The sequence below is a fragment of the Hippoglossus stenolepis genome, chromosome 9 (assembly GCF_022539355.2).
Source record: "Hippoglossus stenolepis isolate QCI-W04-F060 chromosome 9, HSTE1.2, whole genome shotgun sequence".
Classification (NCBI taxonomy): Eukaryota; Metazoa; Chordata; class Actinopteri; order Pleuronectiformes; family Pleuronectidae; genus Hippoglossus; species Hippoglossus stenolepis.
This window is the reverse complement of record NC_061491.1, coordinates 25,566,179-25,584,074: the sequence shown is the minus strand read 5'-3', so window position 1 is coordinate 25,584,074 and position 17,896 is coordinate 25,566,179. Positions and strand designations below refer to the sequence as shown.

Genomic DNA, 17,896 nt, shown 5'->3' with positions numbered 1-17,896 from the left:
GTAACCATCTGTCAGCCCCCCCCACTCGTTCTTTCCATCACTTCCTCTCCCTCTCATCCCTCCATCTCTGCCTCTTCCTCCTCATTCAGTGCTTCCTCTTCCTGCTCACCCCATCTGGTCTTTAACCCCACATTCCTGCCCATCCCTTAATGAAGATCTCTCACCATCCCACGCTCGTGCACACACACATTACAGCAACACATCCCACACACAGCTTTCACGATTGCTTGTGTGTGTGTGTGTGTGTGTGTGTGTGTGTGTGTGTGTGTGTGTGTGTGTGTGTGTGTGTGTGTGTGTGTGTGTGTGTGTGTGTGTGTGTGTGTGTGTGTGTGTGTGTGTGTGTGTGTGTGTGCGCGTGCAGCACGTCTGCACGAGAGTGTGCGACAAAGTGCGGAACATGGTGTAAATGCAAATGAACATGTTTGCCCCTCAGCGTTTTACATCATATTAAGTAGAGGTTTGTGCACATGCATGTGAACATACAGATGTGTGTTTCTGTATATGTTGTGTGTGTGTGTGTGTGTGTGTGTGTGTTAATACATCTCGTTTGTCAGTTCAAAAGGAGAATGAAAGCGGGGGTGTTAGCAAGCCTGCACATAGAGTGTGCATAAGCGTGGGTGTCTGCATGTGTGATTTGCTCATGTGCATGTGCAGCAGTGCGTGTTGTGTGTGTGTGTGTCTGTGCCAGTGTGTGTGTGTGTGTGTGTGTGTGTGTGTGTGTGCGAATCCCCCTCCCTCCCTGCTCAGTCGGTTCAGCAGGGAATGTGACTCTGGTTCCAGGAATAGCTGCCAGTCTGGACCCTGGAAACTCAGACGACAGAAATAGACGCTTGCTTCCACTGCGGCACACTCATCGCCTAGCAACAGGCTCCCCACACACTCGCCCCAAACCTTTTCTAAAGGCGTCTTCTTCAATCCCTGCTTCGCTCCCCCCCCCTTCTCTCGTTTCTCTTCTTTTCACCTCCCTGCACATGTGCTCTTGTTCTCTCGGCGACCCTGACCTCCTCTGCTCGGCCCGTCCTCCTTCTCCCCCCCCACCCCTGGGTCACTCAAGCTTAACGGCACCTGACATTTTTCAGGTTCCAACACCTGCTCCATGCAAACGGGCCCTAAGTTCTCGCCACCTTCAGCCACACGATGCTGCCAACTACTGCTGCTCCATTCAACATTTCAATCAGTGTCGCTCTACACTGACATCTTGATCTGTAGCATTCATATGCATTGAACCAAAACCTCTACAAAACAGATTGGGTCTGGTTTCCACTTTATTTTTCGTCCTCACATGAACCTACGTCCCCAAATTGTGCTGATAACTTATTAATACACACATGCTACAGTGAACAGCTATTTAGAGAGTCGGGATTTTAAATTTAAGATGAGTTCTGGGGGAATTCTTTGGTATAAACTTCCTTCTCTTGCTCTTCTTTCTTCTCTGTTGCCCCAAATGCTGTGAATGTGTCGACAGGAGAACAGTGGGTCACAGTTTTCTCGTCCTTTTTCCTGATGACTTCCTCTCAGACCCCTGCTCCTCTCCGTCTGCGTGCACCTCCCCTCCTTCGCTTTGAACTCTTACTTCTCTGAGTCAAATACTCGTCCTTCCTCTTGAAGACTGCGTTGCAAAATGTACAACTTTTGGTTTAGTCTGACAAGTTCTCTTCTGTTCTGTGTATCAGTACATTCACTTGTTGTCAATGGTCACTTTACCCCCCACCCCCACTTTCTTCTGCCATCCATCCATCTATTCATCCATCCGTCCGTCCATCAATCGCCTGAGGACAGAAACGCAAGTCCAGCTCGACTGTTCAGTATATGGTGAGCATGCAACTTATGCATCTGCCCCAGTGATTCCTTTCTCTTCTCCCTCTCTCCTCTGGTGAACCGTTGTTTGTTTTTCATTCACCTTTTCGCTGCCCTTACCTTATTTCATCGGTGGAGTCAAGTCTCCTTCCCTTCACGATTCACCTGGGACACAGCGGTGCCTCACTCGTGAAACATTTATATTAAAACAGCCGTCTGAAGTTATGAAGTTTACATGTTTGTAACAGAAACTGAATAATTTACTGCTCAAAAACTCCCATAAAGACTAAAGATGTTCTGATACCACTCTTTCATTCCCGGTTCTGATTCTGATACCTGGACTGAACTGACGTATACTTACTCTGTATGGAAGTGATGATATCACAGAGAATAAATATCATAGAACTTCTTTTATTATCTAGTTTAAAATGTCATAACTGAAAAGGAACACAAGCAAATAAATCTACGAATACACAACAACTACTTCCTTTAAATAGAAATGAATTTAACACTCACGTCTCACATATGTTGCACGTCGCTGTTTTACTTGGGGGTCTTTCCAAACTGAAGTGTTTCCAAATTGCTGACATATTAGCAGCTCAGGCTAACGCTGCACTGCCAGAAATCAAACAGTACTTGCCGGTGGTTTCTTGGAAAAGAAAATTCCAGTTTTATGTGGTTGAAACGAACGTACTTTAAAGACGTGGTATCAAATTGGTACATAGCTTCGCCCGACCCGGCATTTTCAGCAGCATCAGAGACATTTCTGATGCTGGTATTGGTATCAGAACACCTCTTATTAATAAAGACAGGCACCTCATACTGTACTTCAGCGTTGGGCCTTGCAAAGTGCACTGCCACCAGACTCACCCTGACATTATTCTGAGGACGTAATGGAAGCAGGATGTTTCCATCAGTTTCTCCAGGGACGCTGCTCCAGATCTGTCAGGGGCTGCTTTTTTAGAACAGGTGCTCGTGCTTGTAGTTTTAACACAGAACGATGCAGAAGCTTCAAACTCAAAAAAAGTGAGAGTTAAAGAATAGGGAGGTGGGAGACAGGGTTACCAGGTCTGTCTGAAGAAAACTGCTGAATAAATAATACTGGAACTCAGTGTAGCAGCATTAAAAAGAGTTAACTCAAAACAGTTCTTTATCTTGTGCCTTAAAATGACCTCATTATCAGACACAGTTTATTATCATAAATAAAATATAGCTCAGGGAACGTGGCGACTAAATTATTAGTTTTTACTTTGGCTTCTGTTTTTCCTTCTCCTCCTGTCTGGATAACTTTACCTTATTTCAACTGAAAACACCTTATCACAACCTTTTAATAATAAAGGTTTCTCACAATAAATACACAAATGACATAATTGCACTAACTACAGAAAATACAAATGACGTATAAACAGTAAATTCATGTTATCGAGGCAGGTGGAGGAGGAAAAACGGCAGAGAAGGTAAAATGTAATAATTTAGTTTGTGTGCTTTGTGTAAATGAGTAAACCATGGAGAATTAAAATCATTTCCGAAGGTTTAACTTAATCCCGTTAGAGCAAAAACAGGTATAACCAACCCGCAGACAACAAATTCAACCCGCGTAGCCCAATTCCCCGGGAAAACCACAGACCTGGCAACCCTGGTGGGAGCATCATTGCTCCCGAGTCCTCCTCTAAGCACTTGATTTAAAAACGTTAAACGAAACAGCAATTTTGCATGAAGTTCTTTATTTTTTTCAAATTAAGCCAAGTGAATTGGAAGGGAATTTGACTCCCAACTCATTTTCCTCTCCTCTGCCCTGATTAACCTTCTTGTTCCTTCTCACCTGACCTTCTTCCTGCGGCCCCACCTTCTCTTCTCCCTGTGCACTGATGTCTTTGCCCCCCCCCCCCTGTGGACACTTTTACCCACGTTCCCCTTCCTCGTCCCTGGAAACATCCTGGAACTGTGTTGAATTTGTGAAGACGTGTCAAACACTTCTCCACACACGACCTCTGGCTGAGTGAACTGAACCACATCACCATGATCCTGCTGCTTTCAAGGTGCCGTCATCGAGACACTTTATTAAACATGAGTTCATCCTGCAGACGAGTTCACCGGCTAAACGCTGCTGAGCTGAGGAAAACATGTCCTGTTCCTGCCTGTCGGGGGCAGAGGCAGCGGAGTGACGGCTTTGGTTGGTTGAATGTGTGTATGTGTGTGTGTGTGTGTGTGTGTGTGTGAGAGAAGGTGGTGGGGGGGTAGTGTGAAAAGTCTATATGTCATCTTACTGTCGGCTTACACCAGCTTTTATTTTCCTGCCTGCTTTGTGTGTATTTTGTGTTTTTGCACTTGTGTGTGTTGATGTTTAAGCTCCTCTTTGTCTCCTCTCTTCTCCTATAACACACACACACACACACACACACACACACACACACACACACACACACACACACACACACGCACACAGACGCACACACACAGACACACACACACTTCCTGTCCGTCTTGCAAGTCAGTTTGTCAAACTGCTACAAATTCAGTGAGTGTGAATCAGTGTCGCTGTTCGACACCATCATCACTGAACTGGACAATTATCAAACACTCTTTATTTAATGGGTTTTCATATCTTCATCCATTCACTGGGTTTCTGCTGTTCATCCGGGTCCAGGTCTATTTAAACACTTTTCATTTAGATTTCACAATAAACTAAATATCTTTGGGTAATTAAACTAATCATTAGTTAGTATTGTCTTGGTATCCAAATGTTTTAACATGTCAGAATTATATGAATTAGGTAAATATACTTATATTTGTATGTATCAAAGTTATACAACATTAAAACGTCTTAAATCGAACTCTATCTTTGCGAACCTCGTCCTGACGTCCTTGAATTTCCCAAATGTTTTCTCGCTTTTAACGTTCCCACCGTATAAAGGCTGAATGGGGCATTAAACAATCCGACCCTTCTCTCGACCTCCTCATCTCGGAGAAACGGCTCCGATGTGAAACTTCTCCTTGATTAAAATCTCTCTCACAGCAGCGGACTCCTCACAGCGAGTCACTTGGGTGATTCACCTCCTCGCCCACGACTCAAGAATATTCTCTGAAGCATGTTTTTTACGATGGATGTCACGTAGATTCAATCAATGCAGATGTGATAAAGGTTTAAAAGGAGCCGCCGCTCTTTGATGTGTGGTCTTCAAAGCAACATTTGATAGAAGCTGATGAAGGAGGTTCATTACGGACAAATGACACAGTTGCGAAGCAGCGGAAGTCACAGGTGATGTCAACACAGTGTCGTCCCTCACGATTCTAGATCGCTCGTGTGAATTCATGTTTTACAAAACCCTTTCATCACTGCTGCTGCTGCTGTCTGCCATCTACACTCAGACATATTTACTGTGCCTCATTGGCTTGTTCAGATTCTCATCCATCACGTAACACTATCAGAGTTTATTCATTTGGTGAATCCATCCATCTTCTGCTGATCCAGGTCCAGCTCATGTTGAGGATTTAATTATTTGTTTTAATTAGTAATTTCCTCAATTTGTTGACTCTGAAATTGATTAATAGTTCCAATGGTTTTTTAAGCATATTTAAATTTAGATTTGTACACTTTTATCCATCACACATCAGAGAAGTAACTGATTTCATGTGGTTAATCCATCCACAGTTGACAGACAGGAAAAAAAATCTTCTTTCAATGGTTGATTAATTCTTAGTTTCAATAATTTTTAAGCAGGTTTATATATATTTATAATTTTTAGATTCTTATCCATCACGTAACACCATCAGAAAAGTAGAGTAAACATCGAGCCACGCTGATAGTGATCATTTTAATGGAAAAACACTGAAATCAAACCAAAGTCTCTGGTGTAACTCAGTGGGAACCTGCTTCAGTTTGAAAGTTTACAAAAGTAATCACATCCACACTTAATAAACACAGGAGTGACTAGAAATGAGTCTGAAACAACCTGGGAGGTCAGATAAAAAGTCTGTGGGAGCATTAACCTGCTTTAGATCACTGAGGATGGATGAAGATGGAAAAACTGTCTCTAACACACACACACACACACACATCTTGCTGTTGTTAACACTCTTGTTGTGTCTCCTCCCTCTTCTCTCCTGCACAGCCCCAGACAAACAGCACCAAAAACAGCATAGTCACCAGCCCCAAAGGAAACACCTCTTCACCTGCTCTGGTATTTACCTCCCCCACCTGTACGTGTGTGTGTGTCGGTCTGTCCCACCTCCTCAGGACCCTAACTCTCCCCCTGCCTCGCTCCCCTCTCTCTTCACCTCCTCTCTTGTCTGTCTTTTTCGGGCTGTGGTCGATCTTTGCCATCGCCGCTGTCATGGCAACACATAACCAGCAGGTGATGTCAGGCGTCATTTCCCCCCCCCTGGCAGGTGGGGATGCTGTGTGACTCGCTCTCGGCTTTATACGCTGCAGCCGTGTCATTTTCTGTGTCAGTTAAAGTTTGCCAAACGGGAAGAGGCAGCCAATGCCTGCCAGGACTGTCAGTGCGATTTACCCCCTCCTTCCTACTTGTGCCTCTGTGGACAAGCGCTGCCCCCCCCCCACCACGTGAGCATCCAAAGGTCTGCAGATTGTCCTTCCAGCCAAATAGCACACCAGCTGACTTCAGAGAACCCCTGCTCTTCTGTTGATGCCGTGGAAATCGGTGAAATTGGCTGGAATCAGAACCTGCATGCTCCCGGGTTCCTGGCACATGGTCACAGAGAGAGAACCTGTGTTTACAGCTGCGAGGAAAGTTCAGAAGCCGGAGCTAGATTCTTACTAAGCACCGTCCAAGTGATTTGTGAGGTTAGACCTGTCGCCTCACAACGAGAAGACCCCCCCCAGATCTGGGGTCTTTCTGTGTGGAGTTTGCATGTTCTCCACGTGTCTGTGTGGGTTTTCTCCAGGTCCTGCAGCTTCCTCCCACAGACCAACATGCAGATTGAGGTTAACTGGAGACTCCACCTCTCACCCCATGTCAGCTGGGACTTGCCCCAGCCCTCAGAGGATAAGCAGTATAGATAATGGATGGATGGATGAATGAACTGCAAACATTTAAATCTTGTACATTAAGCTTTAGACATCACAGGATTGTTTAAACTGGGCTACACTCTGCACCTCATGCTATTGTAGTGATCCAAAGTCCGTCCTATCTACATCTTCTTAAACCACTGCACAAAAGAGCTGCGTGAAGCGTTCACTGTCACCATCATTAATCTGTCTGACCTCTGATTACAAACTGTAAAGATCTGCATCCTCGCCACGGACTGTATATAAAGATCCTCGCTCTGTTTTCCGTGACTCAAATTATCCACAGTGTTGCACGAATGTGCCGCTAATCACTCAGGGTGAAGAGCTACAGGACGCGACAGCTTCACAGCACGTGCTCTCCTCTTTCTGCCAAACTGCCTCTCGGAGCGGCTCCAGGCTGCTCTCTGCCATTTAAAGACTCACTTAGATAAGCGGTAGTTTTCTGAATATCAGTGTAGTTCCATTAAAAAATGTGTTTTAAGTCACAAAATGAAATTAGATGGTTTATGTCCAATTAGGGACCAAAAAAAAAAAGCTCATTCATGTTTTCTGCGTCTGAACATTCCAGCACCGAGTTTTTTTAGAGGCTGTGAGAGCAGCGTTATGTCTCTGACACATATTGTGACATTATTAGGTCAGAATAGCACATTATATCATTCCAGTGACACAACCAGACCAGTAGTCACACTCAATAAATCACTGGTGACTGAGTCCTGGATGCCACAGTAATGATCTCACCAACCCAGACATGAAACACAGCTCTGGGTTTTCTCCTCGGGACTCCTGCTCACTAAATATATATCTGTGTCACGCTGCACGTATCTAAACATGTCAAACACACATCAGCAAATTCCTTGTATGAGTAATACTGACTTTGCAATAAACACGATTCTGAATACAACTAAATACAACTTAGCTTTTGTTTCTTGGACTCAAATGTAATAGTAAGAGAGTTTTCATTTACTCTTTCCTTTGGCAGATACCTCAGCTTGCCCTGTGTTTTACTAGCCGGCCGACTCAGTCTGAAAAAGCATCTCACTCAGATCAGAGGTATTTTTAGGATGAAGATCTGCCCACAGATTTTCAAACTGTCCAGACTTTTGCAATCGACTGCCCCACAGGTTTTTCCTGTGGAGCAGTGAGTCAGTACCTGAAATAATCCAGTGCTCATAGTAGAAGTAGTTAAAGCACATCTACATTTACGGGATCAGATTTTTAATTGGATCTGCATCAAATTTCACGCAGATATCAGTCCCCTGAAGATGCTGCTCTACCCGACGCCATCGGCACGCGCCCCCTTCCACGAATCTGCAAACCTTAGATACTTTGTTCTCACTCGTCGTCATCGCCCAAGTTGCCACCGGTGCCCGTTTCCCTGGGAGATGGTTGCCCTGACAACACCGCCATCATCACCAGGGAGACAGCTGATGACCGGTCTTCTTGGGGGGCTGTAGAAATATGTGGTACATATCCTGATGATAGCGATTGATTGTATTCAGTAAAGTCCTATTTATTTGGGGGAGAATTTCTTTAAGCAACTTTGTAGGAATGGGATCTAAGATACGAGACGATGAGATTATTGTGGTGAAGCTGGTCATCCACTAACTTGAAAAGTCGGTGGTTCGATCCCCAGCTTCCCCAGTCCACATTCCCAACTGTCCTTGGGCATGAAACTTAACCCTTAATCGCTCCTGGTGGCTGAGCCATCAGTGTACGAACACTGTGTGATAGAACAAGTGCTGATATAGAAGCGCTGTATGAATGTGTGTGTGCATGAATGGGTGAAGAAGCTGGAAAAAGCCATTTATAAATGTAGTGATTAGTTTCAATCCAATCAAAAGGAGAGACTGAGCTGATTCCATACACCAGTATTTAATGGTCAAACAGCAGAACGACCTGGTTTTCATCTTGTGGGACATCTGAAGTCTTGTCACTGGTTGTGGCTGCGTCTTGTTAGATGTTGAGGTTGGTGTTTGTCTGTGTTAGAACGTGTATGTTTGTCCCTTTGACTGAACAACCCTGTTGATTCAGTTCATATTTGCATCGTGTCGGGCATCAGAGGCATTTTGAGATTTCTTCATGCTCGGCAGGGCAGCAGGGAAATAGATCCATGTTCAGCAAAACCCTGGAAAGACCGAGGTTTTAAAAAATGTCACAGTTTTGATTGCAACCCTCTTTCCTCAGGGTGTGTGTGTGTGTGTGTGTGTGTGTGTGTGTGTGTGTGTGTGTGTGTGTGTGTGTGTGTGTGTGTGTGTGTGTGTGTGTGTGTGTGTGTGTGTGTGTGTGTGAGTCCTCAGAGAACTAAACGGACTCTAAATTACAGTTTCAGCTCATCCACCCACTCTGTCACTTTGGAGGATTCTTCCCTCTCCTCTCTCTTCTCCACCGACCTTAACAAGCACCCTCTCTCCATCCAACATTCATATCACCTCTTTCTTCCTCTCCGGCCATTTTCTTTTTATGCAATTTGTTTTTTCTCTCCCTCTCTCTCTCTATCTCTCTCTCGCTCCTTTTTCTCTTCTTTCTCTCGTTCATTCCATCTCTCCTCCTCCTCCTCCTCCTCCTGCAGGAACCTCAGACAACCGTCATCCATAATCCAATAGATGGAACAAAGGTACACATCATTCCCCACTCCTGACCTGCTCTTTAACCTTCTCTGTCATTCTCCTCCTCTTCCTCATCTTCTCCTGCCTTTTGATCAATCTGTTCATCGTGCATCTGTGCGAGCGCACCACAGCGTCGGTTGACTAATTAGTGTATGTGCACGTGTCTGTGTGTGTGTTGCTACAGATTATACACCTCAGATAAATGACTTTATACTATGAGGAGAACAGGGGGGGCATGTACAAGCGAGTGTGTGTTTGTGTTTGTGTGTGTTTGTGTGTGTGTGTGTGTGAGAGACAGAGATGAAGGGAAACAACTTGGTTTTTGAGCCAAACGCAGGTTTTACATCACAGCTGGTTGATCTTTGCATTATATGTTGGGTCCGTCCTCAGAGTAAAGTCCACTGGTTATAACAGCAGCACAAAAAACAGCTACATAGGAAATCAGAAAGTTGTTTAGACAGATACTGAACTGAGAACACTTTATGTTTGTATGTCAGGCCATTTTCTCAACTGAGTGAGCACAACAAGTTTTAAATCATAGACTGAACACAAAGATGGACGACGGATCTCCACTTCTTCCCCCCATCCAGAAGTGAAGCCAAAATATCCTGGATTTGATTTCTGCCATCTCATGAGTCTCAGCTGTCAATCATGATGTTAAACAACATAAACTTAACTGGATCATGAAAGAGTAGCTCACATATTAGAAGCTCTAATAAGAAGTGACAGAATGTCTCTATGAATCAGACAAACAAGCTGGAGGTGCAATCACACTCTTTATGATGTTTCTGTTTATTTCCCTCACACATGTTTTCTCAAAAACACTTCACTCTTCTCAGCAGGTAACAGGCAGATCTTTGAAAAGGCTTTAAAACTGCTCTTGTGCTTTTTGCTTGCGAGGCTTTTTCGTGCACGTGTTGCACCGCTAACGGGGTCAATGGGTTTCTCAACTCGACACGCAGGGGAATTTAGGCTCGTTTAATCTGCTAATTGGAAAATTAGGTGAAAGCCTGTGAAGAGTGAGACGACCAGGAGGACAGACCAGTATGACAGACCAGTATGACAGACCAGTAGGTTGCAGCTCCTTCCTACGACGACCAGTTGCCCTTTGAGGATCAATTCTGCTAGTATAGATACTATAGATGGATGGAGCTCATCCCATTGACTTGAAAAGAAAGAGCGCCCTGTGGAGGACAGACGCCATTTGACCACACGTTGTGATGCACACACATACACACAGTAGAAGAAGAAAAGGAATATTGACTCAGTGTTGTTGAGGAGGGGAATCGGGGGGGATGGGGTTAGACGGCATGGTTTGACTTTACCTTTCCAGAGGTGCAGCTGATTGTGACTAACGAACTTTGTCCTTGTTTGGTATCTGTTGTGATTTAATTCCACATTAATCAGTGTTGAAGCGTCTCTGCTCCTCTCAGATTTAGTTTTGTGAAGACGTGAATATGCCCCCTGCTGGCCTGTGTCCTGATTGTGTGTTTACCGCTTCTCTGATGTGCGTCTTCATGTGTGTTCAGCACAATTATATGTGCGACTCATAGACTGTAAACAAAGATGGACGACACAGCTACTTCCTCCCACAATCCAGAAATTTTGCCAAAACATCTCAGTTATTAACATCGACATCTTCCACATTTGGATTGAATGTTAGTCTCAGCGTTTCAGAGAGCGTACCCCCCCGCCTACAGGCCCAATAGTCCCCTCGTGAAAACACATTTAAATCCACTAGAATTTGATTCTGCACCAAATTCCACACACTCATAAATATCAGTTTTTTTTATTATTCTCTGAGAAATCATCAGAGATGTTGAAAAAACGTCTTATCTCGCAAAAAAAAACATGGATCCACATCAGATAATCTTACTGCATCCTTCCTCTGTAGTTTTTACTGACAAACAACAACAAAAACAACAACCTTCTTATGTTTCAACATAGCAGGTAATTCATTCTTACTTGAACAAGCAGCATCAGTGTGATAAGAAGTACCTGAAGGGACTTTTTTGTGTGGTCCACGTCCCGTCCACTAACATGGACGAGGCAGGGTCTATGCATGCAGGTCGTCCATCTTTACAAACAGCCTATGTTGTTGCTAAGTTCCAACCCAAACTGACTGAGTGTGTCTGATCCCCAGGAGTCGTCAGACAGCAGCAACACCACCGTGGAGGACGAGGACGTGAAAGGTAAGAAACAAGTATTGAGTAGTGATTAGAGATCACTGCAAACAAAAGGCATTTCTGCTGTTTGGAGTTTTTCTGTTGCAGCCACAGAGCCTCACAACGAGCCGCCTGTCGCTTTCAGAAGTATCTCTCTCTCTCTTTCCACACAATAGAGGCTTTAAAAACAAGTGTCTGGCAGTCGGCAGTTAGCACGCTGAGCCGGGGAGCAGAGTGGAATCCGCTGATTGCTGATTACAGACGAGACTGTTACGTCTTCAGCTTTGTGAAGGTGGATTCTGACAAGCTCTGCTATTACCATTCAGAGAAGAAATGGATTCTTAACTTCTCTTCGCGGTGAAAGCAGTTCTTTTGTTACCGACATAATTGTCGAGGCCTGAATGAGTCTGACTTGAATGAAAGTGTGAGCTGTGGCCATCACTTTTTAAAAAGCGTAGAAATTGCAGTTAAACAGGGAGCGTGCAGAAAGTCCTGAAACCTCTCGGCTGCTGGAGCTTCCTTTCTTTTTGCTGCACCATCACGAGCCTCAGGGTGAAAATACAACGTGGAGATGAGGCTCTCTATCGTGACCGACTTTGACTTTTTAATGGCCTATTATGGGATGTTTCTGTCTCTCTCTCTCTGAGTTGTTTTGATTTTCTGACAGAGCAGCTATTTGTGTCATCGTGTCTCTTGACTATTTTTAAAGTTTACAGGTTCAAAGTGGAACAAAGAATGGCTTACAGACATTTTTTTTTAAATCTCCCCAAAACATTTATGATCACAACAATACGAACTAAATGAATATTTGATGTTGTTTAAAATTAGAGTTATTGGAACACCTGATGTGTTGAAGGTGTAAATGTCACCAGCATTGTTACCAGGCCCAGAAGGCTGACTGCTTACTGACCCCTCATGGATTCTGGATGTATTACTGGTTTGTGTGCCTGTGCGTGTGTGTGTCTGTGTGCGTGCGTACGTGTGTGTCTGTGAAAAGTAAACTGCCTTGTAACGCTGTTGTGGTTTGGCTTTCTCAAAAGTGTTGGCATTTGGCTGAAACCTTAATACTGAGAAACACCCACCTCTGAAATACTGACGAGCCCGTGTGAGGTATCAGCTTGCAGAGTTGAGCAGTTGCTTTGTGTGTGTGTGTGTGTGTGTGTGTGTGTGTGTGTGTGTGTGTGTGTGTGTGTGTGTGTGTGTGTGTGTGTGTGTGTGTGTGTGTGTGTGTGTGTGTGTGTGTGTGTGTGTGTGTGTGTGTGTGTGTGTGTATCTTTGCCAGCACACTCAAACACCCGTGTTCTCCTCATCTGAGCTGAGTACAATGCATCTAAATCGGGTCATGAACGCATCATTTCGGTGCCCAGCATACAGAACAGAATGTGCGCTTCCATCTCCTCTTCCTCCATCTCCTCTTCCTCCTCCTCCTCCTCTTCTTCCTCCTCCTCCTCCTCCTCCCTGTAGAGGCTTTGCTGCTATGTCACCAATTCTCTGGCCGCCTCGTCAGAGCCATGCTTCATGTCGGTCTGTGAGAAAATGAACCAGTGCTACGATTTATCAAGCAGTTCTCTACGGGAGCTACTTTGATTTATGTAGAAAGTGTGAAAGTCTGCATTGTTTATTCTGTAAAGCAATCCCCCCCCGACTCTTCTGTACTGCCCCTGTACCCACGGTGAAAGGTCTCCTCCCCCCTGCCCACTTCCTTCCCTTCCAAGGTCCCAAATTGGAATCCCAGGCCCCCAGGAATGGAGAGGGCAAGGGCACCTTCTGTTGGGGGCTCGGGGGCTACAGGGGTTGGAGTCTAATTTTAGCGTCGGTGGCAGGAAGCGGGAGCCGGAGTGTCCAGAGAGGTGCTGAGGACTCACTGCTCTGCTAGCGCCACCCTCAGATAGTGTCAGTCTCACACTGCAGGGTCAGACCCTTAAGAAACGAAGCGGCGGATTAGCGCACGGTCAGAAAACCACCAGGGCCAGGTGAGTGTGGGAGGACCGGTGTTGGCTGGAACTGGGTTTTGTCTGCTTTGCCTTTGTTGGGTCCTGACAGGTCAACGAGAGCTCGACAGCTGATTGTAACCCAACACCTGAGCTGGCTTTCACAGCATGTGAACACATTTCTGTTTGTGTTGCTCCCAATGCTTTCATACAAGGGAATATTCAACGGGGCTCGTTAATCTAATCTGTGTCTGTGATCATTCTTCAGTTGTAATCTATCGGGTCACTTGCTGATAAACTGCTAACTAGGACGTTCTTCTACTTCTGACATCTGTAGAATTAGAACCTGGGATGTTCCTGCACAATACTTCCCAATGATCACGTGTCGATCCAACCACCTTTTTCTGTTGATTGATATATGCCTCACAGCGAGAAGGGCCCCGGTTCGAATCCCGGCCATCCCTGTGGAACATGCATTTCCCAGCGTCTGCGCAGGTTTCCTCCGGGTCCTGCAGCTTCCTGGGGTTAATTGTAGACTCTAAATTGACCTTCGGTGTGAATGTGAGCGTGAGTGGTCTCTTTATGTTTGACCTGTGATTTGCTGTCCAGGGTGTAACCCACCACTTGGCTCCAGCTCCCCCCCCCCTGAGACCCTCAAAGGATACGCAGTGTGGACGGATGGATGATGAAACAGTCCTGTGAGGCTGCAATAATACCTCTATTAATGTGCCATCTCTTTTTCGCCAGCCATCTGTTCTTCTTCTTTTTTTAAATTCCTGCAGGGACATTTTCTCCCCCCTCTACTTGTCAGCGAGTGTTCATGCGTTCCCCCTCTGTGCCAGCTGATAGAACAGCCGAGCCGTAATGAGTAACATCCGACTCTCTGGTTATCATCATCCATCCTCTGCTCGCTGGAAATCTAACGCCTCAGTGTGGCGGCACATGCGGCAGCCGCAGTTGAACTGGAGCCATTAACTGGAATAATGAGGAAAGTGATTCTTTTCCCGATGAGATGCAGTGACAGAGGGTTGTCGGTGAAAAGTAGCTGTAATTTCGGAGAGCGAGAAAAAGTGAAGGTTGAGTGGGTTCATCATCTTGTATTTATCTGCCCCCCCCCCTCCTGCTCTGATTATTCCTCACTGTGACATCCCCTCTGTCTTTGTTGTCGTGTGCAATGTGTGCAATACGGTTGTCATCTCTTTTTACATATATACGTGTGTGATTGGTCTCATTCTGTGCACGTTATCAGGGAAGAGCTTAGACAACAGCTCGCTTAAGGCGCAGTCCAGCACAAGCTCCCAGCCCGAGAGCTCTCAGGGTTCCTCGGCTGCCGTGCACTGTAAGTCAGCATGGCCTCGCCAGACTCCGCCTGTAACACACACACACTCACACCCTGACTAAACCCTGCATGCATTCAAAGCGTCTAAACCCCTAACGTCTGCTCGGATGTAATCAGAACCAGCAGGACGTCTTTCTCTCCATGTAAAATATCTAATAACAACATAAACAGTGGAGAGAAACAAGGCGTCATGAAAAAACACTGATGTTTTGTAGTATTTCTACTCCTCCGCCATCGCTCCCTTCCTCCCTGCGGCTCCGCCCACGCCACGTGTGTTGAGATTAATTGCTTGTCTCCCTCTTTTGCATAAATGTGGAACAGCAAGTCAATACTGGTGACAGTCACATCATCGTCATTAGATTCCCAAGCATGGATTTTGCTCTGTGTTCAGACAGGAGACAGAGGCGTCAGTGCTGTTTGACACGTCTCACCTTTTGTCTCGTTTGGTCGCCATCTTGTCCCAGTTCCCTCAAGTGCTCTGTCTCCCATCTCCCCCCCCTCCTCTTCCTCCCTCCGAAACTCAGCCGCTGCAAAGTTTGCTGACCTGCTGGGCTCGGTGCGTAGGGGCTCAGGGCCCGTGTCCGACGGCGAAGGGAGAACCGACACGCCGCCTCCCGCTGTCTTCTCAGCCCCCTCCCCTCCGCACACCCCGGCCGTCCCCATGCAGAGTGAGTAGAAAGGAGCAGGAATGGGGAGCGTGCGGTCGAGAGAGGAAGTGGCAACGAGACTTAAAAACCTGAATTTGCACCAAGATGATGCTTCTTGGGGCTAAATTGTGATAGATTACCAGAATCAGTGACATTTCCTGAGGGGATTTCTTTCTTTCATACTTGTATCCTCTCCTTTGTTTCTCACTCTATCCTGTTCTTGCCTTCTATCACCTCCACCATCAACCCTCCATCCATCATCCGTCCATCATCATCCATCCCGTCTGGACACCGATCAGTGTCCCGGCTCACCGACCTGGTAAGCAGCGTCCGCAGGGTGCCAGTGGCCCCTGCGCCTGAGAGTGATGCTGCGCCGGCCCCTAGCGCCAGGGCCGCCCCTCCACCTGCACACTCCATCTCCCCACCTCCCCTCACTCCCCTCAGCCCCCCTGTCCTCCTCCCAGAGTGAGTACCGAGCACGAGCCGGCGTGCTGCATGGAAGCCGATCGGGGGCTTAATCCAAATAACATTTTCAGTTGTTCAGTGCAGGCGTGTGTGTGTGTGTGTGAGCTGGATGAATTTAACAGTCGCTGATCTGCTTTGGGTGAAGAACATTGAGTTCAGTTGCTCTTTTGTCAGCGATGTTGCATCAGGACGTGTGTGCTCGTTGGCTCTGAGCGTTAACAACTCCACTGACTGAGGGATTCATGCAGCGTTAGGCTGCTTGGTTGGGACGTGGTTAAATACATCGACGTTGTTTGCAGTGATACGAGGAGAAACCCTGTGTGTGCTCATATCAAAGCGTGTTGTTCCGGATCACATGACGAGCAAAGGCTCTAGATGTTTTATTCTGCACATTTCCTCGCCTCTTATTAAAGTAATTTCACCATGAAACATGTTTTTCCAGCTCATTACACAAACAGCAAGACAAGCTGGAATATTTCTGACATCGATTTTTCACCAGTTGCAGTTTTCTCAGTACACGTGTTCACATGAACTAATAAAATAAAAAATGATTTTAACTCCTCTCCGTCCGTCCAGCTGCTGCGACGACCTCTGACTAACATCTGTTCTCACTGTTCTGTGCAGCGCGCAAACAAGAAATCATCAAGATCACCGAGCAGCTGATAGAGGCCATCAACAACGGAGACTTCGAGGCATATGCGTGAGTTTAGATTTTGGGACGTGTGGTTTGTCTTTGGCTTGTTGACGTGCTGAACATGTGGCTTCATTAAAAAACCTGTTGTGATCTTTTCTCTTCAGTAAGATCTGCGACCACGGGCTGACTTCCTTCGAGCCGGAGGCGCTGGGCAACCTGGTGGAGGGGATGGACTTCCACAGATTTTACTTTGAGAACCGTAAGATCTATAGATTTATGTGTATTTGTTGCAGTTGTTTTGCTGTTCTAACTTATTGGTGCTTTCTCTTATTGATCTTTACTTTCAGTAAGTTCTTATCCTTTCATTTCAAACACCTGCGTGGTCCCACTATCAGTTTTCTCTTTATCACAGTTCAAGCTTTTATTGTCATGTCAAGTCAGATTTATTTATATATAAGAAAACCACAGGGGTTGAGCCGAGGTGCTGAACCGAAGAGAAAAGACAACTCAAGCATGAATAGAAAGAAAGAAGTGCAACGATATAAAAAGAAGCAGAAGAAAAGACCAAACTAAAGAAGATAGAAATAAGAACAGACAATCATAAAATAGAAAGAGGCTGAATTATAAGCAGGATTAAAATAGTAGGACTTTAAATTAACATTATCATAAGTGGGACCAGAGCTGGGGGAGAACTACTGGTTATAAAAAACCTAGATGCCAAACATGTGGAGAGGAATCCTGGTCCACTTGAGTTTAAGACGAGTTGATGTGAGGATGATCAGTGACACAATGAGGACTTGTCAGAATTAGTGAAGAGTCTCATCACTGTGTCGTCCTGCTCATTGTTTCTTGTCCTCACCATCTTTTTCAGTTTTGGCCAAGAACAGCAAACCCATCCACACAACCATCCTCAACCCCCACGTCCACCTGATCGGCGAGGACGCCGCCTGCATCGCTTACATCCGCCTGACTCAGTACGTGGACAGCCAGGATCGGCCGCGCTCCAGCCAGTCGGAGGAGACTCGCGTCTGGCATCGCAGGGACAGCAAGTGGCAGAACATCCACTTCCACTGCTCAGGCGCACCGGCCGCGCCGCTCCAGTGAGGTACAGACCACGGCAACCGCCACGGCTCACGGCAGGGGGCGCTGCAGGCAAACCGTGTTCTGTGTTTTAAACTGATGTTGGAAAGAAGGTGGAGATGTTGACGTGTATCTGTGGTAATAAGAAACTGATTAATCCAAGGAATAATCCATCACATTTGGATTTCTTTCCATTATCT

At 45.8% G+C, this 17,896-nt stretch overlaps 1 protein-coding gene across 1 annotated transcript in view; it reads left to right on the top strand.

Moving 5' to 3' along the window:
- Positions 1-17,896, top strand: part of LOC118114541 (calcium/calmodulin-dependent protein kinase type II subunit beta) — a 61,307-nt gene that overhangs the window by 38,886 nt on the left and 4,525 nt on the right. Inside the window, 10 exon segments of the mRNA XM_035165014.2 lie at positions 5,910-5,978; positions 9,399-9,443; positions 11,579-11,627; positions 14,781-14,870; positions 15,395-15,538; positions 15,817-15,946; positions 15,948-15,982; positions 16,607-16,682; positions 16,781-16,875; positions 17,488-17,721. Of these exon segments, the coding sequence (XP_035020905.2) occupies positions 5,910-5,978; positions 9,399-9,443; positions 11,579-11,627; positions 14,781-14,870; positions 15,395-15,538; positions 15,817-15,946; positions 15,948-15,982; positions 16,607-16,682; positions 16,781-16,875; positions 17,488-17,720 (966 nt within the window). The 3' untranslated portion in view covers position 17,721.